Source organism: Haliaeetus albicilla, chromosome 29 (assembly GCF_947461875.1).
Source record: "Haliaeetus albicilla chromosome 29, bHalAlb1.1, whole genome shotgun sequence".
In the NCBI taxonomy this organism is placed as follows: domain Eukaryota; kingdom Metazoa; phylum Chordata; class Aves; order Accipitriformes; family Accipitridae; genus Haliaeetus; species Haliaeetus albicilla.
The window spans coordinates 2,970,144-2,992,299 of record NC_091511.1 but is presented as its reverse complement, the minus strand read 5'-3'; the positions used below and the strand labels follow the sequence as shown (position 1 = coordinate 2,992,299).

The 22,156-nt window shown below is 62.1% G+C and overlaps 6 protein-coding genes across 9 annotated transcripts; 4 read left to right on the top strand and 2 right to left on the bottom strand.

Annotated features, from left to right (window-relative positions):
- Positions 1–2,619: 2,619 nt before the first annotated feature.
- Positions 2,620–3,384, top strand: LOC138682603 (basic salivary proline-rich protein 4-like). Its single transcript, XM_069773865.1, has one exon. The coding sequence runs from the start codon at positions 2,620–2,622 to the stop codon at positions 3,382–3,384; it is 765 nt and encodes a 254-aa protein (XP_069629966.1).
- A 170-nt stretch (positions 3,385–3,554) lies between these two features.
- Positions 3,555–5,221, top strand: POLR1H (RNA polymerase I subunit H). Of its 2 annotated transcripts, none has more exons than XM_069774203.1 (5): positions 3,555–3,710; positions 4,138–4,269; positions 4,385–4,485; positions 4,906–5,015; positions 5,120–5,221. In XM_069774203.1, exons 2-5 carry the CDS (start codon positions 4,140–4,142, stop codon positions 5,142–5,144), a joined length of 366 nt encoding a protein of 121 aa, XP_069630304.1. In that variant the 5' UTR covers positions 3,555–3,710; positions 4,138–4,139; the 3' UTR covers positions 5,145–5,221. The 2 variants fall into 2 exon arrangements, with proteins under 2 accessions (XP_069630304.1, XP_069630305.1); XM_069774204.1 differs by having other exon boundaries at positions 3,641–3,733.
- Positions 5,222–5,568: 347 nt separating this feature from the next.
- Positions 5,569–8,069, top strand: PPP1R11 (protein phosphatase 1 regulatory inhibitor subunit 11). The gene is made up of 3 exons (XM_069774199.1): positions 5,569–5,962; positions 7,477–7,585; positions 7,698–8,069. The coding sequence occupies exons 1-3, from the start codon at positions 5,894–5,896 to the stop codon at positions 7,961–7,963; spliced, it is 444 nt and encodes a 147-aa protein (XP_069630300.1). The 5' UTR covers positions 5,569–5,893; the 3' UTR covers positions 7,964–8,069.
- Positions 8,070–8,327: 258 nt separating this feature from the next.
- On the bottom strand, positions 8,328–16,882 carry TRIM39 (tripartite motif containing 39). Its single transcript, XM_069774213.1, has 8 exons — positions 16,836–16,882; positions 14,868–16,205; positions 13,740–13,835; positions 13,419–13,649; positions 12,626–12,648; positions 12,390–12,511; positions 9,848–12,292; positions 8,328–8,506 (listed from the first exon to the last, which is right to left on the bottom strand). The coding sequence occupies exons 2-7, from the start codon at positions 15,279–15,281 to the stop codon at positions 11,745–11,747; spliced, it is 1,434 nt and encodes a 477-aa protein (XP_069630314.1). The 5' UTR covers positions 15,282–16,205; positions 16,836–16,882; the 3' UTR covers positions 8,328–8,506; positions 9,848–11,744.
- RPP21 (ribonuclease P/MRP subunit p21) lies at positions 16,866–18,431 on the top strand. 2 transcript variants are annotated; one of them, XM_069774201.1, is made up of 5 exons: positions 16,901–17,099; positions 17,495–17,586; positions 17,670–17,752; positions 17,859–17,963; positions 18,283–18,431. In XM_069774201.1, the coding sequence occupies exons 1-5, from the start codon at positions 16,989–16,991 to the stop codon at positions 18,309–18,311; spliced, it is 420 nt and encodes a 139-aa protein (XP_069630302.1). In that variant the 5' UTR covers positions 16,901–16,988; the 3' UTR covers positions 18,312–18,431. The 2 variants fall into 2 exon arrangements, with proteins under 2 accessions (XP_069630301.1, XP_069630302.1); XM_069774200.1 differs by lacking the exon at positions 17,670–17,752 and having other exon boundaries at positions 16,866–17,099.
- On the bottom strand, positions 18,405–22,075 carry GNL1 (G protein nucleolar 1 (putative)). 2 transcript variants are annotated; one of them, XM_069774049.1, is made up of 12 exons: positions 21,920–22,075; positions 21,723–21,846; positions 21,480–21,610; positions 20,902–21,110; positions 20,745–20,816; positions 20,440–20,632; positions 20,244–20,339; positions 19,794–19,991; positions 19,340–19,518; positions 19,098–19,245; positions 18,844–18,984; positions 18,405–18,711 (listed from the first exon to the last, which is right to left on the bottom strand). In XM_069774049.1, exons 1-12 carry the CDS (start codon positions 21,993–21,995, stop codon positions 18,497–18,499), a joined length of 1,782 nt encoding a protein of 593 aa, XP_069630150.1. In that variant the 5' UTR covers positions 21,996–22,075; the 3' UTR covers positions 18,405–18,496. The 2 variants fall into 2 exon arrangements, with proteins under 2 accessions (XP_069630150.1, XP_069630151.1); XM_069774050.1 differs by having other exon boundaries at positions 20,902–21,095.
- Positions 22,076–22,156: the final 81 nt, after the last annotated feature.

Below are 22,156 nucleotides of genomic sequence, written 5' to 3'. Positions count from 1 at the left end.
ACTCCCATGCCATGGACCTGGGGGGGGGAACACACACGGGGGGGGGTTAAAAACAGAGGGGACCCCCCCTTCCACCCCCAAACTGGTGCCAGAGGGGGACAGGGACGGTTGTGTCACCCCGAAACACTCAGTCAACCCCCCCTTTCCTTCCCCCCAGCCTCCCAAAAAGAGAAACAACACCCCCACACACACACCTCGGGGAGAGGAAGCGAAACCGCATGGCCCCGGAGCCTCCCACCAGAAACATGGCACCGTTGAGATACAAAAAAAAAACCCCTTAAATAAGGGGGGGAAAAAGCAAATAATAAACCCCAACCCCAAACCTCGGCCTGGGGAAGAGGAGGGCAGAGTCCACTCCCATTAAACATTAACCCAGGGACCAGCTCCTGTGTGGATTTGCCACTGTGGAGGCTGGGGGGGGGTGGTGAAGTGAGGGTGGTTTCTGTTTGAAAAATGGGGATAAATTAAATAAAATATCAAATCCGAGTACTAAAAAACCTCACAAAGTCCTGTCTTCAGCGAGTTTTTACTCACCCAGAGCCCAGCCTGACTCCTGCCAGAGGAGGCAAGATGTCAGCGAGGGCAGGAAAAGGGAGGAGGGGGGAGGAAAAGGGGAATTACGAGAATAAAGAAGAAAAAAAAATAGGAAAGAGGCAAAAAAAACCCAACAGAGAAAATAAAGAAAGAGGGAAAAAAGCGCGATTGCTTAACTTCGGCAAGGGAGCGGCGCGGGTGAGCAGCTCAAGGGTTAACGCTGCCGCGGGCCACGTTGGCGGGCGGAAAAAGGGAATTAAAAGGAAAAAAAACACCCGGAAAAGGGGTATTTAAAAGGAAAAAAAAAGGGGTGTAGAGCAGTAGGAAGGGAGGTGAGTCCAGTGGCACCACAGTTCCCCCCCCCGGCCCCAAAGGGTAAGGCAGAAAGTGCCGGTAACACTGAGAGCCGCCAGCACGGTTCCCCCTTCCGAGCCCCGAAACGCTCATCTGGCCCCGGAAAAGCAGCTGGAGAGAAGGAAAGAGGTGGAAAAAAAAGGTGAAAAAAGTAAATTTAAGGGATTTCGTGCTTCTTAGTTGGATCCCTGCGGAGGGAGACGCTGGGATTAAGCCATACCTGCGGGGCCAAAAGCAGCTCAGCCTCGTGGCAGCCCAAAATGCGGGTGTTTTGGCTCTAAATGAGGGGTTTTAGCCCAAAACTAGGGTGTTTTGGCCCAAAACGCAGGTTCAGTCGTGGTTTTACCCAGCGTTTCGTCGTGGCGAGGCACAAGCCGGCGGCGAGGCGCTGAGTAAGCAGAGTTGGGGATTTTCCCTGCCCTCGGCTTCACTCTGGGGCGAGACTCTGAGCGACCGATAATTTTATCACATTAAATCCTCTGGCGTCCCAAACCCCCTTTCTGTTCAATGTCCTGCGTTTTTTTTTCCTCAGGGGTTTTTAAAGGTGAAACACCCCGAATCCAAAGATTCCTGAAGTTTTGGGGGAGATTTTAAGCTCCTTTCCCTCGCCATGGTGTCCCCCAGAGACCCCAAAACCAGCAGATTTCAGGCAAACGCCTGCCAGTTTTGCAACACCCCCCCCTAAATTACTCATTAAATCTTCTTTTTAATTAATCCAGGCTCTTTTTTGCACCCTGGGGGAAAGCGGCTCTGGTCTCAGTGACACCAAAACCACCTGGAATGGACTGAGGAAGCAAGCACTGCTTTCGGGGAAGGCCCACCCCTCCGATTTTTCACCTCATTTTTCCACTTTTTTGGCTTCATTTCAGCCCAGGTGACGCTAAAATAAACTGCAACAACGCAGCTCAACAGAAACAAACCCTGGTCTTGGACAAAATTAATCCCTTCTCCTATGGGATTCACTGCCGAGCGCCACCTCAGCACCTCAATCTTCCTAAAAATCCTATTTTTTTCCCGTTTTTTTCTTGCTTTTTGGGGAGATTTTAACCCCCTTCCAGTGGGAATTAAGAGGGCAAGCAGCTGGGAAAAACATTTCCCTTCTCTCTCCACGTTAAAATCCTCGCCATTTACCTGGTTGCAGCTCGCTCCAGGGGGAGGGGGGTCGCTGGGGTTCCCCCCTCCCCCCCCTTTTCCAGAGCCGCCTGGGAATCCCTTGGGAATTGGGGGTGAAATCGTTGCTTCTCTCCCATCAGAGCTCCCTCGTGGTGTGGGGCGGGGGGTGTCAGGCCATGGCAGTAGCTGTGTCCGTCTGTCCCTCTGCTGTCTCAGGGCACAATGTCCCCCAGCCCCCGGCCATGTTTTTTGGGGGTGGGTGTCTCTGACGAGGTCTAAAAATGGGGAGAAAAAGGTTAAAATGCCCAAATTCCAACCCCCCCTACTTTATGGAGGGGAACAGCCTCCCTATATCTCCCTAGGGGTGGTGCAGCCACCCCAAAATCCCCAGGGAGAGGAATTCCTGCAGGGAACGGGGGGTGGCCTCCTCCCCACCCCATAAGGAGAGGGAATCATCCCACCCAGCCCCTATAGAGGATAGGGGACCCCCCAAGCCCTCCTGACACCTCCACAGGGGGGTCAGAGGACCCCCCCAAGCCCCACATAAGCCCCTCCTGACACCCCAACAGGGGACAGGGGAGCCCCCCTCAGCCCTCCTAACACCCCTATAGGGATCAGATGAGCCACCCCAGCCCCATAGCAGCCCCCCAGCAGACAGCAGAGCCCCCCCCCAGCCCCATAGCAGCCTCCCAGCCACTCCTGCCACCCCCATATGGGGGTCAGAGGAGCTCCCCCAGGCCCCTAGCAGCCCCCCCGGCCCGCTTGACACCCCTGCAAGGGACAGATGAGCCCCCTCCCAGCCCTCCTGACACCCATGCAGAGATCAGGGGAGACCCTCAGCCCTCCCGACACCCCTGTAGGGGTCAGAGGAGCCCCCCCCAGCTCTTCCAACACTCCTACCACGGCCAGATGAGCCCCCCCAGCCCTCCTGACACCCATGCAGAGATCAGGGGAGACCCTCAGCTCTCTCGACACCCCTGTAGGGGTCAGAGGAGTCCCGCCACCTCTCTCGACACCCCCATAGGGGACACTGAAGGCCCCTCCACCCCCCACAGGGCACAGGGCCGGCCCCTCCACCCCTATAGGCGACAAGAGGCCCCCCCCCAGCCACAAGGCACAGGGGACCCCCCCCTAAGCCGCCCCCCACCCCCTCAGGGCCGGATCCAGCCCCGCTGCCCGCCCCGGCCCTCCACCCCTCCCCCCCCCCGGTACCAGCGGCGCCTCCCGGCAGCGCCCGCCACTTCCGCCCCGCCGCACCGGAAGCGACGCCATGGCAACGGTGAGGCCCCGCCCCGACTCCTCCCTTCTCTCTCGCCGCCGCCGCTAGGCCACACCCCCCGATGTCGCAGGGGACCGCCCACCACCGGGGGGCGAGGCCGGTAGACACGCCCCTCTGCGGCCGGGCCACGCCCCCCGGCTAGGCCGTGCCCGCTCCCTGGCCGACCACGCCCCCTCGCGGCTTCCCTAATCAATTAGTGGCAGCTTAATCAATCAATTCCTGGGCGTTCCCCTGATCAGCCCCTGAGAGCTTCCCTAATCAAATAATACTGGCTTAATTAATTAATCAGTCCCTGGGGGCCTCCAATAATTATTTCCTTGCTCCGCAAGTTTGGGAAGGGAGAAGTGACGTAGAGGAAGGGGTGGAGCGGCGCGGCGTCAGAGGCTTTCCCCCTGCGCGCGCTCCGGTCGTTCTGGGCGCCGAGGAGGAGGTTGGACTTGTCTGCTCCGGGCAGTGGGGACTGGGGGGGGGGGTCACGGGGGACACACACCATTGGGGGCTGTTGGGGCCGTTGGGGGCATGGGCGGTCATTGGGGAATGGGGTGGCTGAGGGGGGATTGGGGGCTTGGGGGGTCATGGGGGGATTGGGGGACCAAGGGGGTATTGGGGTGCTGGGGGGGAAAGGGGGGGATTGGGGGGATATTGAGGGTATGGGGGGGGCTAAGGAGGGGATTGGGGGCTGGGGGGGTCATTGGTTGGGCTGGGGGGAACGTGGGGCAATGGGGGGGATTGGGGGGGGGGGGCTGGGGGGGTCATGGGGGTGATTGAGGCAGGGGGGAATGAGGGCCAATGGGGGCAGTCAATGGCACTGAGGAATAAGGAGGTGCTGGGGGGCCCCCACTGACATCCCCCCCCAGCCATGGAGCTGCCCCCCTCCTGCTTCCAGTCCTGCCTGGATTTCTGCCCCGAATGCGGCTCCGTCCTGCCCCGGCCGGGCCCCCGCAGCACCATCCGCTGCCCCCGCTGCGCTTTCGCCCTCCACACCGACGGTCAGTGAAGGGGGGGCACCCCAATATTTCGGTCCCCTCTGAGACCACCCGCCCCACCTCAGAAATCCCTGATTTCTTTTTTTTTTTGGTTTTTTTTCCCCTCTTCCCCTGCCAGATTTTGAGGGTAAAACCATCCGCAGCACCATCGAGTTCAACCGGTTAGAGCCGGCGGTGGGGCGGGGGTCGGATCCTGTGCCCCACCTCGAGGGGCCCCTGGTGAGTTGGGGGTGGGGGGGGGCAAGTCCCACTGGGGAGGGGACCCCCCCACCCCCAAAACCCCACTGGGGAGGGGACCCCCCCACCCCCAAAACCCCACTGGGGAGGGATAAAACCCCACTGGGATGGGACCCCCACTCAAAAATCCTGCTTGGGTGGGTAAAACCCTACTGGGATGGGGCCCCCACCCCAGAATTCCAACGGGGCGGGGGTAAAACCTTACTGGGAGGGGACCCCCCACAGAATGGGATGTGGTGTCACACACACCCCCCCCCCCCCCCCCAAGCATAAAACTCCTTGGGGCCAGGATATTTGGGAGTTAACATCATTCTGCCCCCCCCCCCCCCGAACTGGGGGGTAGGGGTCAAGCTCGCAGAGCAGGGGGGGTAACCCCCACAATTTGGGGGGGGGCTGGCGCAGGTGGAACGGCGGTGCCCCCGCTGCGGGCACGAGGGCATGGCGTACCGCACCCGGCAGATGCGCTCGGCTGACGAGGGCCAGACTGTCTTCTACACCTGCCCCCACTGCCGGTGAGAGCCCCCCCTCTGCCATTTTGACTCCCCCCTTCCCCCCCCAACTACAGGGGGGGACCCCCCCCAAATCCTCCCGTAACTGCTCCCTCCTTTTCCCACAGGTTTCAGGAGAAGGAGGATTCGTGACGGGGTATCTGCACCCCCCCCGGGGTATTTGCCCCCTCCCACGTGGGTAATAAAAGCCCCTGGAGTTTTTATTCAGGGCTGTGCTTGGGGGTGTCTCACTTGCGCCCCCTCAGCCCTTATTTACCCCCCGGTCCTTGAAGTGCCCCTCCAGCCCCATCTGCCCCCCCCAAACTGCCCCTCAGCCTCTCTCTGCTGCCCCTGTCTGGCCCCCCCCCCAGCCCCTCAACTGCCCCCTCAGGCCCTATCTGCCCCCCCCAAGCCCCTCAACTACCGCCCCCCTCCCCCCCCAAAGACCCTATTTGTCCACCAAACTGGTCCCCCCAGCCCCTGACTTGCCCCCTCAGGCACTATCTACCCCCCCCAAAGTGCCCCCTTGGCCCCTATTTGCCCCTTCAGGCCCTTTATGTCCCCCCAAACTGCCCCCCCCCCCCAGCCCCTATCTGCCCCCGCAAGTCGCCCCTCCAGGCTGGTTGCCCCGCGCATGCGCGCTGCTCGGCCTACCCCCGCCGTACGGCGGAAGTGCTCCCTCACCGGGGGACCACATTGTACGGCGGACCTGCCGGAAGTGCTCCAGCCACCGACCGGAAGTGGGGGTGGGGGCGGCGGTGAACGCTGCACCGGGGCGGCGGCGGCGAGAGCGGCCCGGTGCTTCCCACCCCCCCCACGCCCCCTCCCTCAGTGGGGCCTCGGCGGCGGCCGGGACCCCCCCCCCAACCCGCCCCGGGGCACCGCACCGCCCGGCTGGAACCATGGCGGAGGCGGCGGACAGCGGCGGCTGCGGAACCGCCACCGTCATCGAGACCGGCGCCGCCGAGCCGGTGAGGGCCGGGGGGGGGGGGCTATGGGTACCAGGCGGGGGTTATAGATATCGGGGGGGGGGGGCTATAAATACGTGGGAGGGGTCTATAGATACTGAGGGGGGGGTTATAGGTACTGGGGGCAGGCCTATAGATACTGGGGAGGGGCTATAAATACCTGAGAGGGGTCTATAGATCTCGGGAGGGGCTTGTAGATACCGAGGGGGGGGCTATAAATATCTGGGAGGGGTCTATAGATACCAGAAGGGGCTTATAGATACTGAGGGGGTGGGGCTGTAGGTACTGAGGGCGGGCCTATAGATACTGGGGAGGGGTTATAGGTCGGGGGGGGGGGCTATAAATACCTGAGAGGGGTGTATAGATCTCAGGAGGGGCTTATAGATACTGAGAGGGGGGGCTATAGATACCAGGGACAGACCTGTAGATACTGGGGAGAGGTTTTAGGTACCGGGGGGCGGGGGACTATAAATAGCTGAGAGGGGGATCTATAGATCTCAGAAGGGGCTTGTAGATAGTGGGGGGGGGGGCTATAGATATTGGGGCGGGGTTATAGATACTGGGGAGGGAGCTATGAATTCTGGGGGCGGGGCTATAAATACCTAGGAGGGGTCTATAGGTACCAGAAGGGGCTTACAGATACTGAGGGGGGGGCTATAGGTACCGGGGAGGGAGCTACAGATACTGGGGTCGGACCTATTGATACTGAGGAGGGGTTATAGGTACTGGCGGGGGGGGGCTATAAATACCTGAGAGGGGTCTATAGATCTCAGGATTGGCTTATAGATACCAAGGGGGAGGGCTATAGATACCCAGGGGGATTTTCTATACATACCAAGGGGGACTATGGATATGGAGGAGGACCTATAGATGCTGAAGGGTGGTCGTAAATACCCAGGCAGAGGCTGTAAATGCCTGGGAGGGGGCTATAGGTACCAGGGGGGAATCTGTACATACCATAGGGTGGCTAGAGATATGGGGGGTGGGGGCTATAGACACCCAGGGGGGGTATAAATCCTGCTGGGGGGGTAAATAGCTGGGAGAGGGGGGTATAAACTGGGGGGTGGGCTATAAATCTTGGGGGGGATGATGTGGAGACAGCATCAGGGGATGCGACCAGGGCTGGGGGAGACATGGCGTTGGGGGGCACAACTGGGGCTGTTGGGGACACGAAGAGTGTCAGGGGACATGACCGGGGCTGTAGTTGGGATGGTGTCGGGGACAGGGACAGTGTCAGGGGACATGACCGGGGCTGTAGTGGGACAGCACTGGGGACAAGAGCAGTGTCAGAGAGGACAACCAGGCCGGATGTGGGACGGTGTTGGGGACAGGGGCATTCCCAGGGGACACGACGAGGGTGGTCGCATTACAGGGATGGGGATGGTGTCAGGGGACATGACCAGGGCTATTTAGGGACAGTGTCAGAGCCTGCAGGAGGGGTCGGGAGGGGTGTCCTTGCCCGCAGTGTCACCGCACCGGTGACACCCCTTTCCCCACGCCCCATCCACCCCTGCCAGGAGAACCGCAGCCTGACCCTGAAGCTGCGCAAGCGGAAGCCGGACAAGAAAGTCGAGTGGTCGAGTGACACCGTTGACAACGAGCACCTTGGCCGCCGCTCCTCCAAGTGTGAGTGGCGCTGGGGAAACCCCTGTCCCCTCCCCCGGATGCCTGGGTCCCCCCTGGGGACACCTGTGTCCCCTGACACCCCCCGTCCCGTTCCCCCCCCCCCCCCCCCCAGGCTGCTGTATCTATGAGAAGCCACGGGCATTCGGGGAGAGCTCAACAGAGAGCGAGGAGGAAGAGGAGGAGGAAGAGGAAGCGGCGGTGGCGACGACGAGGGGGGGGGACGAAGGCTGCGGTCACCTCCACTGTGTCCGGGGTCATAAACGGGGACGGGGGCGGCGAGGGGGGACTGGGGGGGGCCTACTGGGGGCCGGGGGGGGGGCCCCAAGCGCTGCCCCCCGGGCCCCCTGCCCCTATGGAGCACTGAGGAATCCCCTATAGATGCTCCTGCCCCCCTCCTCCACAGACCGCCCCCCCCCCGACTGACCCGTGTCCCCCCTCCAGGACCCCGACCCCAAATATTGACTCTGGGCTTGACCCCCGCCCCCCCCCAAATCAATGCCTGAGCCCCCCCAGTTGATGCCTGATGCCCCCCCCCAGCTCTTGAGGACCCTCCCTCCCCAAAATATCAATGCCTGCCCCCCTCCCCCCCCCAAACACCATCTCCTGGTCCACCCATCCTGCCTCATCTCCCACCCCAGACGCACCCAGTGTTTGGGGGGGCCATTTTGGGGTGCCCCCCTCCCAAAATCATGCCCCCCCCCCCGCACTCCATGGCACCTGTGGGCATTAAAGGTGGCACCGCTGCGACCGCTGCCGTGGTGCTCGTGGTGGGGGGGGGGAGACGGCGTTTATTGGGGGGGCATCAGCGAAGAGGAGGAGGGGGGGCAGCTTTTGGGGGACTCCCCCCCTCCCCCGGGTGGCTCCTTGGGGGATGGGGGGCGTGGGGGGGGTGCGGCGTCGGCTCGGAGCTGGGCCCCCAGGCTGTGGGGAGAAGAGGGGGGGTTAGTGGGGGGGGATGTCACCAAAAAGGGAGGGGGGGACACAAAAGGCACCAAATACACCCCGGGGGGGGGCAGGGGAAGTGTCCCCAGGGGGGAAGATGCCACCAGACTGGGGTGTGTCCCCAAGGGAAGGACAAGGTGCCACCAAAACAAGCATCATCACCCAAAAATGTCACCCAGCCGGATCAGGCCCCACCCGGCACGTGAGCCCGGGACGCCTGGGTACCCCCCCCAGCCGGGGCGGTGTCGAGGTCACCTGGGGTGTGGTGACAACCCCGGCGGGGCAGGGGGGACACACATGAGACAGGGACACGGGACTCAGGCATCCGGGCACGTGAGGGATGGGACACGGGGTCACGGCCGGATGCTTGGGTCCCCCAGCACCCCCAAATAGCTGGGTGCCCCCACCACCCGTAGGACCCCCCCCCCCCCCCCACTGCAGATGCCTGGGTTTCCCCCTTGGCACCCGAAGTCCCCCAGCCCCACCAGTTCCACCCCCCCCCAGCACCCCAAAAATCCCTCCCAGATGCCTGGGTGTCGTCCCCCCAGCACCCCTGGGCCATGTTCTGTCCACCCCCCACCTTCCAGCCCCCCAAGACCCCCCTCAGTCCCCCCAAACACCTAGGTGTCATCCCCCCCAGCACCCCTGGATCAGCCCCTCCCCCCCCCAAATACCCCAGTTTCCCACACCAGCACCCCTGCGTTTCCCCCCAAGTCCCCCCCCCAACACTTGGGTCCCTCAAATCTCCCCACTTTGCCCCCCAAACACCTGGGTCCCCCAAATCCCCACAGTTCCCCCTCAAGTCCCCCTGGATGCCTGGGTCCCCCCAAATTCCCCCTCAGCCCCACAAGTCTCCCCAGACACCTAGATTCCCCCCAAATTCTCCCTGGATGTCTGGGTCCCCCAAGTCCCCTCAGACACCTAGATTCCCCCAAATCCCCCCTGGACGCCTGGGTCCCCCAAGTCCCCCCCCCAAGTCCCCCCGATGCCTGGGTCCCCCAAGTCTCCCTGGATGCGTGGGTCTCCCCAAATCTGCCCAATTTGCCCCCCAAACACCTGGGTCCTCCAAGTCGTCCCTGGATGCTTGGGTCCCCCAAGTTCCCCCAGTTCCTCCTCAAGTCCCTCCAGACACCTGGATTCCCCCAAATCCCCCCTGGATGCCTGGGTCCCCCAAGTCCCCCCTGGACACCTGGGTCTCCCCAAATTCCCCCCAAATCTGCCCTGGATGCCTGGGTCCCCCAAGTCCCCCTGGGTCTCCCCAAAGCCCCTCCAAATACCTGGGTCCCCCCACACACCCCGCTGGCTTCCTTCTCCCTTTACCTGCAGCGCTGTGGCCGGCGAGGGGGGCCGGGATTTCCCCGAACCAAACGTTGGGCGATGCGACTCTCCACAGCCAAAGCCACGGGGGTACGGAGACGGCGAGGGGAGCAGGGCAGGCAGCACCGTGGGCAGGAGAAGGTGGCGACGGGTTCCCCAGGACAGGCAACGGGCAGGCAGCGACGGCAGCAGCTATGGTTACAGGCAAAAAGGACGGGGTCCCGTAGCGGTTGCCCGCAGGTCGGGCATGAGGTTTCTCGCGCCAGTCGGGCCAGCGGGCCCCGTTCCGGTGGCCCCGAGGGCGCCATGGCATGTGGGAGGCGTGTGTGAGGCGTGTGTGAGGCGTGCGAGAGGCGTGTGGGACGGCCCAGGCGTGGGCGACAGCGGGGCGGGGATGTGGGGAGGGAGATGGGAATAACAGGGGTGGGGAGGGAGATGGGGACGTGGAGGACGTGGGGACACGGGTGGCCGTGGGGGACAGCAAGGGACGTGGATGGACATGGATGATGGGGAGACAGGGAAGGACAAGGGGACACACAGAGGGACACGGGATGTGGATGGTGTGGGGACACGGAGGGATGTGGGGACATGGATGGACCTGAGGACACACAGAGGGACAAATATGGGGATGTGGAGGGATGTGGGGACATGGAGGGACATGGACACTGACGGACATGGAGGGGGACACAGAGGGACAGACATGGGACATGGATGGACATGGGGATGCACACACATGGATGATGTGGAGACAGGGAAGGACATGGGGACACACGGAGGGACACAGGGATGTGGATGGTGTGGGGACACAATGGACCTGGGGGACACACAGACAGAGGGACATGGATTGATATGGGGACACACAGAGGGACAAGTATGGGGTTGTGGAGGGACATGGAGGGATGTGAGGACATGGAGGGACATAGATGGACAGAGGGACACTGATGGACATGGAGGGGGACACAGAGGGACGGACGTGGAATATGGATGACAGGGACACATAGAGGGACACAGGGATATGTATGGTGTGGGGACAGGGGGGGACACGATGGACCTGGGCACACAGAGGGACATGGAGGGACAGACAGATATGGGGACACAGACGGACATGGAGGGACGTGGGGACACACAGAAGGACAAATATGGGGATGTGGAGGGACACGTGGAGGGACAGAGGGACACAGATAGACATGGGGAGACACAGAGGGGCACAGACATGGGGACGTGGAGGTACACAGATGGACACAGGGACAGAGATGGACATATGGACAGGTGGAGAGCCATGGACTGACATGGGGACACGTGGAGCGACACGGACCCCAGGACGTACACGGGGCCAGGGACACACAGACAGAGGGACACAGAGGGGACATAGCCCTGCCACACGCCTGCACCTACTACTGCACACGCCTCCAGTGGTGCCGCAGAACCAGATCCGGCCGGTGCCGGCAATCCAGACCCCCCCAATGATGCCAGTGAGCTGGGCCGCTGCGGTGCCATGGAGCTCGATGGCAAAGAGCAAGAGCCCGGTGGTGCCGGAGCACTGGATCCTGGCGGTGCTCGATGTCCAAGAGCCAATTCCCAGCGGTGCCAGACTGCCAGACCCTGGTAGTGCTGGATGTCGGAAAGCCAAATCCCAGTAGTGCTGGATCACCGCATCCCAGTGGTGCCAGATGTCAGAGAGCCAAACCCTGGCGGTGCTGAAGCACCGGATCCCGGTGGTGCCAGGCATCGGAGAGCCAAACCCCTGCAGTGCTGGATATTGGACAGCCAAACCTTGTCTATGCTGGAGTGCTGGATCCTGGCAGCACATCAGAGCACGAAAACCCGGCAGTGCCAGAGTACCGGATCCCAGCGCTGCCAGACACCATCAAGCCAAACCCCGCCGGCGCCGCTCTCCCCCTCACTCCCAATCCGTAGGTGAACGGATAACAAGAGGTGCCGCATTTTTCCTGCCAGCACGGATCCCGGGATAAAACAGCGGCCAAATCTTTTCGGTGAAAGTATCGGTGAAAGTGTAAATGTGGGAGCGATCAGTGACATTATAAAAAGCCACTTTTCCAGCTTCATAGTCCACGAAGACGCCCACCCGCTTGGGTTTCACCCGCACCGTCAGTGGGGTGAAGGGGGTGGTGGTAGCCGCATACTTATCGCCGTTCCAGAGCCGTACCCGCCAATATCCCGTCTCCGGTAACGGTGTTAATTCCCCTTTCCGACTCACCGAATCCTTACAAACGCCGAGAGCCCAATGGGTTTTATCGCCAACTTCTACCTCCCAGTAATGACGACCAGAGGTAAAACCTTGCGCCGCCAAAACGCAGGGGTAGATGGTGAAACGCCGCGGGGTATCAGGTAAATCCCGGGGTCGAACTTCCACAAAACGAACGCTTTTCCGATCTTCTGATAAAACCAGGTTGGGATGTGCCGTGTCGGGATCCAGCGTCACCTCTCCTGGATGGCAACACCAAGACGGGGGTGGGATTTAGGGGGTGGAGAGCACGGTGAAGTGGGGGGATCCCGGCTGCGGCACGATGGGAGGTTTCCTCACCGATGAGGCGCCGGGTGATTTTCCGGAGGGTGAAGTATTGCCGGGGGAAACTGCAGAAATTTTTCTCCAGCTCAATGGGGACGGAAACTGGTTCTTCTACCGGTGCCGCCGCCGCCTCGCACCTGCCAGCAGCCCCGGGGGAGGTGGGACACACCGGCTGATGCACCCCCAAATCCCGCTTTTCTGCCCCAGAACGGAGCCCAGAGAGCGGCCCAGATCACCTGCACAGTTCTTACCTGGCCAGGGTGTCCTTGATGTCCTGAAATGGGGGGGAAGCAGGAAAATGGGGGGAAAGGAGGAAAAAAGGGGGGTTAGGTGTGCTAGATCCCCCCTCAAAGTCAATCTCCAGGGCAGGATTGGTCCCAACCATGGGGATCCCAGCCCTGATTGCAGTTGCCAGCACCAATCCCGGCCCCCGGCGGTGATCCCAGCCCAGATCCAATCCCCAACACGGATTCCCTCCCCAGGGATCCTGCCCCCAAAAGTAATCCTATCTCTGGGCATGATCCCATCCCTAAAACCAATCCCTTTTCTGATGATCCTGCCCCCAAGAATCAAACCTGTCCCTGGTGATCCCGTCGCCAAACCCAATCCTGTCTGCAGTGACCCTGTCCCCAACACCAATCCCATTCCTGGGGATCCTGTCCCCAGAACCAATGCCATCCCCAAAAGCAATCCCTGGCAATCCCATTCCCAATACCAGTCCCATCCCTGTGGTTGATCTTGTCCCCAGAATCGATCCTGCCCCCAGCAGCAATCCTGTCTCCAAAATCAATCCCATACCTGCTGATCCCATCCCCAAAACCAATCCCATCCCCGGGGATCCTGTCCCCCAAACCAGCCCTGTCACCCGGGGTGATCCCGTCCCCAAAACTGATCCTATTCCCAGGGCTGATCCCTTCTCCAAACCCAATCCCATCCCCAGGGATGCCATCCCCAGCGACAAGCCCGTTCCAGGCCATCCCATCCCTGCCGCTGATCCCATCACCGGTAGTGATCCACCTGCTGCTGATCCCAATCCCGCCCTACCTTGAGCATCTCGGCACCCGACTGCAGACATTTCTCCTCCAGCTCAGCCACGAGGGCAGCCAGGACCCGGCGCTGCTCACTGAGCCGAGCCAGGTTGGCCTGAAGCCGCTGCAGGATTTCACGCTCTTCCTCCTCCAGCCGCCGCAGCAGCAGCCGCTCCTCCTCCTCCAGCAGCTGATGAAGCTCCTCGAACTCCTGGGTGATGCGTTCCCGCCGCAGAGCCACCTTCCTCTGCCGGGATGGGATGGGGTAGGAAAAGACACTGGTGAGGGCCGGGAGTTGCTGGGATCTCCCTGGCATCCCCCAGAACCATCAACCTGCCTTCAGCTCGCTTGGTTTCTTCTCCTCCCGTGCTCGGCAGCCGGCGACTGCCTCCAGCTTCCGCTCCAGCGGCTCCAGGCAACGCTGCAGCTTCTCCTGCCCGGGTGGGGAGAGAAGAGGGTGGGCAATGGGATGGGACCCCCCTGCCTAGAATCCTTCCTCCGGCCCCGAATCACTTCCTCTGCTGGGGCTGAGCCCCACTGCGAGAGGCTGGAGATGAGGATGGGGATGAGCCAGGGCCCAGTTCCATCCCTGGATGGTCTGGGGGAAGAATTTGGGGCTGAAAATGGAGACAGGGAAGAGCTGCTGCACAAATTCCTCTGTAAATGGCTTCAGGGAAAGGTTTTGGGGCTGAAAACGGAGAATGGGATGAGCCACGGCCAAATCCCCTTGACAAAAGCCTTCAGGAAGAGGGCTTGGGGCTAAATCCCATCCTCAGGGGCTTCGAAGCAGAGATGGGGATGAGCCAGGGCTGAAGTCCCTCCAAAAACAGTCTCAGGGAGAAGTTCTGGGGCTGAAAATGGAGATGGGGCTGAGCCACGGAGAAATCCCCCCTGCAAACAGCCTTGGGGAGAGGGTTTGGGGCTAAATCCCATCACCAGGGGTTGGGAACGGGGAGGAGCCATGGCCAAAAACCCTCCCTGGATGGTCTTGAGGAAGAACTGGGGGGCTGAAAACAGAGATGGGGATGAGTTGCTGCTCAAACTCCTCTGCAAACAGCCTCGGGGAGAGGGTTTGGGGCTGAATCCCCTCTTCAGGGGCTGGAAAAGGAGATGGGGACAAGCCAGGACCAAATTCCCTCCACAAACTGCCTCGGGGAAAGGGTTTGGAGCTAAAAACAGAGATAGGGACAAGATGTCAGCCAAATCCCCTCCACAATCACCCTCAGGGAGAGAGTCTGGGGCTAAATCCACCCCCGGGCTGGAGATAGAGACGAGCCACAGCCAAAACCCCTCCCACAGATGGTCTCAGGGAAGAATTTGGGGCTGAAAATGGAGATGGAGACTAATCACAGCTGAAACCCCTCCACAAACAGCCCCGAGGCCGAATTTGGGTCGGAAACCAAGACTTGGGGACACTCCCCATCTTCACCCCACGAAGGTTTCAGTCTCCCCCCTGTCCCCCCACCTTATACTCAAGAGCTGCATCATCGAGAGGGACAAGGGCGTGGGCACGATGGGCATGGGAGATCTCGCAGAGCAGGCAAACGGGGGCTTGATCATCGCGACAGAATCGAGCCAAAGCTTGGCCATGAGCTTGACAGCGACTCTCCTCCCTGGCTTTCCGTTTGGCACCGCGAAGCTGCCGGGCGGCTTCTACCATGTTGCCGAGTTGCCGGTTGGGTCGAAGGGCGCGATGACGAGAGGTTTTACGGCAGACGGGGCAGGGGAAATCCCGCGCCAGCTCGGCCCACCAGCGAGTGATGCAGCGACGGCAGAAATTGTGACCGCATTCGATGATGACAGGATCTTGTAGGTATTCCAGGCAAACCGAACAGCTTGCTTCCACCTGCAGCGTCTCCAGGGGGTCGGCACCCGACATGGTGACACTGCTGTGGCCCCCCACCGCTGCCAAAATCTGGGGGGAAGGCTGGGCTCAGACAAAGAGGTTTTGGGAAGGGACAGTGGGATGGGGAGGGTTTGAAGAAGTTTTTTGGGGGCAAAAGAGCTTAAATCCGTTAAGAGGATGAGGTGGTTTCAGTAAGAACGTGATGGCGAGGGGCAGCAATGGCGGTTCAAAGCAGTTTTGGGGAGAAAACAAATCGGTCAAGGTGATGACATGGTTTTGGTGGGAAGCGATGCCGAGGTGCAGCGATGTGGGTTCGAAGCACTTTTCGGGAGAAAACAGCTCAATTTGGTCAAAACAACAACATGGGTTTGAACTGAAGTGATACTGAGATGATGGCACGGATTCAAAGCGGTTTTGGGGAGAAAATGGCTCAATTCCGTCCAGGTGACGATGTCATTTTGGTGCAAAGCAGTCCCAAGGTGACAGCAGGGGTTCAAAGAGGTTTTGGGAAGAAAACAGCTCAAATCTGTCAAGACAATGACATGAGTTTACTAGGACATGATGCCCAGGTGATGGCTAGGGTTCGAAGTGGTTTTGGAGTGAAAGCAGCTCAATTCTGTCAAGGTGATGATGTCATTTTGGCAGGAAGCAATGCTGAGGGAGGTGATAGCATGGGTTCGAAGCAGTTTTGGGGTGAAACCAGCTCAAGTCTGCCAAGGCGATGACGTCGTTTTGGCAGGAAGCGACGCTGAGGTGCCGGGGCAAGCCTGAAGGAGTTTTGGGGGCAAAAGCAGCTCAATTCCATCAAAGCGATGCCGTCATTTTGCTGGGAAGCAATGCTGAGGCGATGGCGCAGGTTTGAAGCAGTTTTGGGAGTGAAAGCAGCTCAATTCTGTCAAAGCAATGCTGTCATTTTGGTGGGAAGCAATGCCAAGGTGCCGAGGCGTTTTCCCACTGCTTTTTTTTTTGGGGGGGGGGAAACCAGGTGAATTCAGTTAAAACAACACGCTGCTGGTGGCAGGAGCGGCTGCCACGGTGACAGGGAGACCCTATAGAGGAGTATGCACCTACAGCACAAACGACCCACAGAGGAGCCTCTATAGGCAGCTCCCCGTAAAGGAGAAGCTCTGGGAGAGCCCTATAGAGCAGTCGCTATAGGGTAGGACCCTACAGGGGACTCTCCGTCCAGGGTGGGGGGGTCTCTGGAGAGAAATCACCAGAGAAAGAGGCTCTCTAAGAGATTCCCCGCATGGATGGGGTCCCTATGGGGGTGCCCCTATAGAAAAGGCACCCTGAAATGGATGTCCTTTAGGGAAGAGCAGTACCTGGCTTCCTATAGGGGATTCCCTATGGAAAAGGGGACGCGTAGGGGGCACCCCACCCTATAGGAGAGGCCTTGTCGGGGAGGGGAAGCTGTTCCGGGTCGCTACAGGGGTCCCTATAGGGGACATCCCTCAGGGAGGGGCCGTGCCGCGGTCCCTATAGCGGGGTTCCTATGGGAAGGGCGCTATAGGGGACACCCTATAGGGAAGGGCCGTGCCAGGGTCCCCAGAGCGGGGGTCCCGGCTACCCCCGCCCCCCACTCACCGCCGCTCAGCCGCCGCGCCGGGCCCAGCGCCGGAAGTGACGGCTTATCGCAGCGCCGGAAGTGGCGTCCCGCGCTGGTAACCCCCTCCCGCCCCTACTTGGTAGAGCGGCACGGGGCGGTTCCGGCCCCCTCCCCGACGAGGCTACCGGCCAATGAGGAACGTCGGTCCCGCCCAGCCGGTGGGGGCGCGGCCAATCGGGAACGCGATGGCGGCGCCGGTGCGGGACCGCGAGGCGCTGCAGCGGCTCAACTTCCTCTTCCAGGTGGGGCGGGGGGTGTATAGGGGTCCGGGGGGGGCCCATAGGGGTCAGGCGGGACCCTGGGGGGGTATGGAGGGCTATAGGGGTCCGGGGCGACCCTGGGGGAGGGTTATCGAAGGGCTACAGGGGACCAGGGGGGGCCTGGGGGGGGCCCTGGGAGGGGTTATGGCAGGAGGTTATAGGAGTCCAGGGGGGGGACCTGGGAGGTGCTATGGGGGTCTTGGGGGCTCAGGGTGGGGGGATATAGGGGATTGGATGGAGAAGGAAAGGGGCACAGAGAGGCTATTGGGGGTAGGGGGGTATGGGGGTGCCATGGAGGTCTGGGGGAACATAATGGGGCTGGGGGGGCACACAGGAGGAGTGCATGTGGGGTCTGCAGCCGTGTCCCCCTCCCGCAGGCCGCGCACTGGGTGCTCCCGCACAGCCCAGCCCTCGCCCGCTTCTACTGCAGCACCCAGCGAGGGGCTGCCCGCCGCCTTGTCCTGCGCATGTGAGCTACAGGGTGGGGGGGGGGGTGTGTCCCAGGGGGACCCCCCACACACTTTGTGTTGTGTCCCCTGTCCCCCCCACCAGGGCCCCCTCGGTGAAGCGGGCCGTGTGCCGCCGCTGCTGCTCCCTGCTGCTGCCCGGGGCTGGGGGCTACCTGCGCCTGCGAGGTGGGTCATTGGGTGGGGGGGGCCCTGGGTGACCCCCCCCAGTGGTGTTGGGGACACCCAGAGGGGTTGTGGGGGGCTGAGCCAGACACTTGGGTCCCTCCCGCAGGGCGGGGGCAGCCCCGGAGGGTGCTGCGATGTCGGTGCTGCGGCCGCTGCCGGCGTTATCTCTGCCAGCAGGAGCTCCGCCCCCCCGGCCAGGCCACGCCCACCGGTCAGTGAAGGGGAGGGGCCTGGGGAAAGGGGCGGGGTCTGGGGGGAGAAGGGACTTGTGCTAAGAAGGGGAGGGGCTAGCCCTGTTAAAGCCAATCTAGGGGGTGGGGCTAAGGGGTGGGGGTGGAGCCAACTCCGGGGTGGAGGTGGAGCCAAGTCTAGAGAGTGGGGTACCTTAACCCCAGCAAGGCTAATTGCAGAATGAAGTTAATTAGGCAGGGCTACTATCAGGGGCGGGGCTAAATGCAAGTAATGGGGGAGGGGGGGGTTAAGGAAGGGGGTGGGGCTATCAGGGTAGTGCTGTGACATGATTTCTGCAGGGCCCAGCCCAGAGCACGGCCCAGTATAAGCCCTACCCGACAACAGCATGGAGATGTGGCTTCTGATTGGTTCCTGCAGAAGCTGCCTCTAACCAATCAGAAAAAAAAAAAAAACCACCAGCTGCAGAAATAAACCTCACTTTATTCTATATATGGTATTAATGTAACAATATGGGGCTGGACCTCCCCTTGGCTCCACCCCTGAGGGACAGCGCTAACACTCATCCTCTCCCAGCAGAGCAAAAGGGTTGGGGGCGGTGCTGGCAGGGGGTGTGGCTTCCCCAGGCTCCACCTCCTCACCACTCTCACCCTCCTCCTCCTCCTCCTCGGTTGACTCCTCCCCGGGGGGGGCAGAGCTCCGGACACCCGGGTCCCCTTGCTCCTGCAGTGCCGCCAGCGCTGCCGTCTCAGGGTGCTGCTCCCATAAATCTGGGGGGGGGTGGGGGGCATAGTAAGGGGACCCAGACATCTGGGAACCTCACCCCCCCCCCCCCCCCCGAAAGGATCCAGCCCCCCTGGGGGGCAGAAGGGGGGATGGGGATGGTGGGAGCGGGGGCTCACCCTTCTGGGCAGCATAGCCGGGGGGACGCAGGCAGAGACGGAGTCGCCCCTCGGCCGCCAGGCGTAGGATGCTGTTGGCCGCCCGGTAGACGTCGTTGCGAGCCGCTTTTGCTGTCTTGTACCCTCGTTTCTCTGCCCACGCTAGGAGAAAAACAAACAAACAAAAAAAAAAAAACCCACAACTCACACACAAAAAAACCTTAATAATAATAAAAGAGCCCCCTTTGAGTGAATTTGCCCAGAAAACAGCATACCTTCGCAGATGTCCCAAGCAGTCCAGCCGGCGGCAGCACTGGGGGGCCGCAGCTGGAGGAGAGGCGGCAGCGGGATGCGGGAGGCCAGGTAGCCCACGGCTGAGTAAGGCTCCTGCAGCTGCGAGATGGGGTAGACACCTGCCAGCACCTGGGGTGGGGGGACACACACAGATGGAGGGGGCTCAGCAGGGACAGGGGGGATGTCTCTGTGAGGCAGGGGCAGGGAGGGGGCCAGGACCCACCTGGAGAGCCGGCGGGGCGCGGGAGGGGAAAACAAGGCCAGGACAGTCGCAGAGGCGGACGCGGGGGGTGAGGAAATGGGTCTGGAAGTAGCGGGTACGGCCGGGGGCACGGGAGACACTGACGGCGCTTCGCCCCACCAGCGCGTTCAGCACCGACGACTTGCCAGCATTCGGCAGGCCTGACGGGGGGGGGGGGGGGGTGGGGTGGGGGGGGGGAGGCTCAGGACACGCCCCTTCCCGGGAGCCACACCCCCACAGCAGGACACACCCCCACCCTAATCCCTCACCTGTCCATTGCCCTCTACCTGGTGGGCGGAGACACCCCCATAAGCCCCACCTCATGGGGCAGGCCACACCCCCTTATCAGCCCCACCCCTCACCAGGGTCCACACCCCCACCCAGCATAACCCCACCTATGCGAAGCCCCGCCCTGTCACGAAGCCCCGCCCCTCACCTACACAGCCCAGGGTGAGGACACCATGGCGGTAACGCTCCCATTGCCGGGGGGCCACCATGCCACTGTCACCATCACCATCATCCGCCTCTCCGCTGTCCCCCGCCTCTTCCTGCTGCTCTTCCTCCTCTTCTTCCTCCCCTCGCGCCGCAGCCTCCTCCGCCCGGTCCAGCCGCGCTCGCCAGCTGCTCAGGTCCACTGCAAAACCGTGGTGGGTGATGATGGGGGAGAGGGACACCCAGGGGATGCTGGGACACGCCCCCCCCAGCACCCAAGGGGGTCCCCACAGCTCTACCCACCCCCCCCAGTCACCCCTTGAGACACCCACCCCACCATAAAGCGACTGAAGGGACACCACAGTCCACCCCATCCAGAAAGTGGATGGGAGACCCCACCTTATACGTTCTCTCCCCACCTCAGCACTCATGGGTGCCCCCCTTCCCCGCTCACCTTCTCCCCCTACGATGCTCTCGCAGGCCTCCAGAAGCTGCCGGGGTCCCACAGCCCGGCTCCAACCACCCCCCCGTTTCTGCCGCCGTTGTAGCCCTGGGGGAGAAATAAGGGTGGGTGGGTGGTGGAGGGGAGGGATTCGGGACACTTGGGTGCCCCTCCCCACGTCAACCCCCCACCCTCCCCGGGTCCTTACCGGGTGCCAGGTTCCGTCGGGGAGCAGAGGTGAAGGGGACAACACGGGCGGCGGGGAAACGACGGCGTAAGAGGTGGCTCCAGGCAGTGGCCACAGCTGGGGAGGTCAGGTCCACTTTGTTGAGGATGAGGATCAGGCCCTTCCCCAACTCACGCGTCACATGGGTGGCCAACGCCGGCGGCACGTTCAGTGCCTGGTGGGGGGGATAGACGACACCAATGACAGTGTAGGGGGTGGGGGAGTGCTCAGCAGTACCCCAAATGCCTGGATCCCACCCCGGACACCTGGATCCCTCCTTCACTCACCGGGTGCCTGGCATCAGTGATGAGGAGGATGATGTCAGACATCTCCAGCACCCGCCAGAGCTGCCGCCATGTCTGGGAAGGGACACAGTGACCCCCTTTGTCCCTTAAAGCCGCCCCCCCCCCCCCCCGGTCACGTCCCCTCAGCGTCCCCTCTCACCTCCAGATTGTGCTCAAAGGGAGCCACGTCCCCACCATCATCGTCGCCACCAGTGCCCCCCTCCTCGGTGCCCCCAGGGCGCTGGCCCTCCCGGAGAGCTCGGAGGAAGGTGCCGAAAGCCGCTTCTTCCTTCACCCGCAGCTCCTCCGGGCTCATGGCAAAACTCCAGGGCGGCCGACGTGGGAAATCCAGCCCTGACACCCAGCAGCCTGGATCCCACTGGCCCCAGGACCCCCTCGGGGGGTATTTGACCCCCCCCGCAGGCCATTTACCCCTCCCAAGCACCACATCCCCCACTCCCCATGCCTAATTGCCCCCACTCAGACCCCCCTCGACCATTATTAACCCCCCCAAGCCATTTTACTCCTAGATGATTAATTACACCCTCTCCCAGGGCAATTCCATCTTCCCCTAGTTGTTAGTTACAGCCCCCAGCACTTAATTGCTTCCCCCTAGTTGTTAGTTACAGCCCCCAGCACTTAACTGCCCCCCCTCCAAGCTGCTTAGCCCCCCTTCTTTGCTTACTTGCCTGCCCCCGGTGTATTTGCCCCCCTTCCCCCACGGTATCTGCCACTCACCGGGGCCGTAAATGCTGTCGGGGTCCAGCTCAAGGGCGGTCTCGGGCAGCAGCTCCAGCAGCTCCTCCTGGGCCCGTCGCCGGCGTCGCGCCAAGGCCTCGGCCCGCGGCCCCCCCAGCTGCAGCCGGAACCTGCCGGATACCCGCGGCCTCACGTAGGCGCCCGGATCCCCTCACTCACCCACCCAGGTTCCCTCGAACCGCACACCAAACCCGCCCTCTCCTTTCCATTCCTCCCGGTTACCTGCCGGGATCATGGCGGCGGGGAGGGGGAACCGGATCTCCCGTTTCAACTGGGACCGCGTCGTTTCCCCGCTCCCGGCTCCCACTACGGCTGCCCGGGCCCGAGTCCGGCCCTGTCGGGGCATCTACGGACAAAGAAGAGGGGGGTCAGGGGCCGGCGGGCCGCCGCGGTTCTCCCTCGGCCCGGTCCCCGCTCACCGCCCCGCTTCCGTTCGCGCCGGTCGCGGAGCTGCTGCTTCTTCCGCTTCGCGCTGAACGGCCGCTTGCGGGGCATGACGGCAGATCACGTGACGGGGCGGGGCCGGCCGCGACCAATAGGAAGGGTGGAAGGCGGGGGAGATGGAAGGGGAGGAGCCAATGGGAGGGAAGATCTCCTCAGAAAGGGGGAGGGACGAATCGGCGGGAGAGCCAACGGCGGGAAACATCACCTCGCGG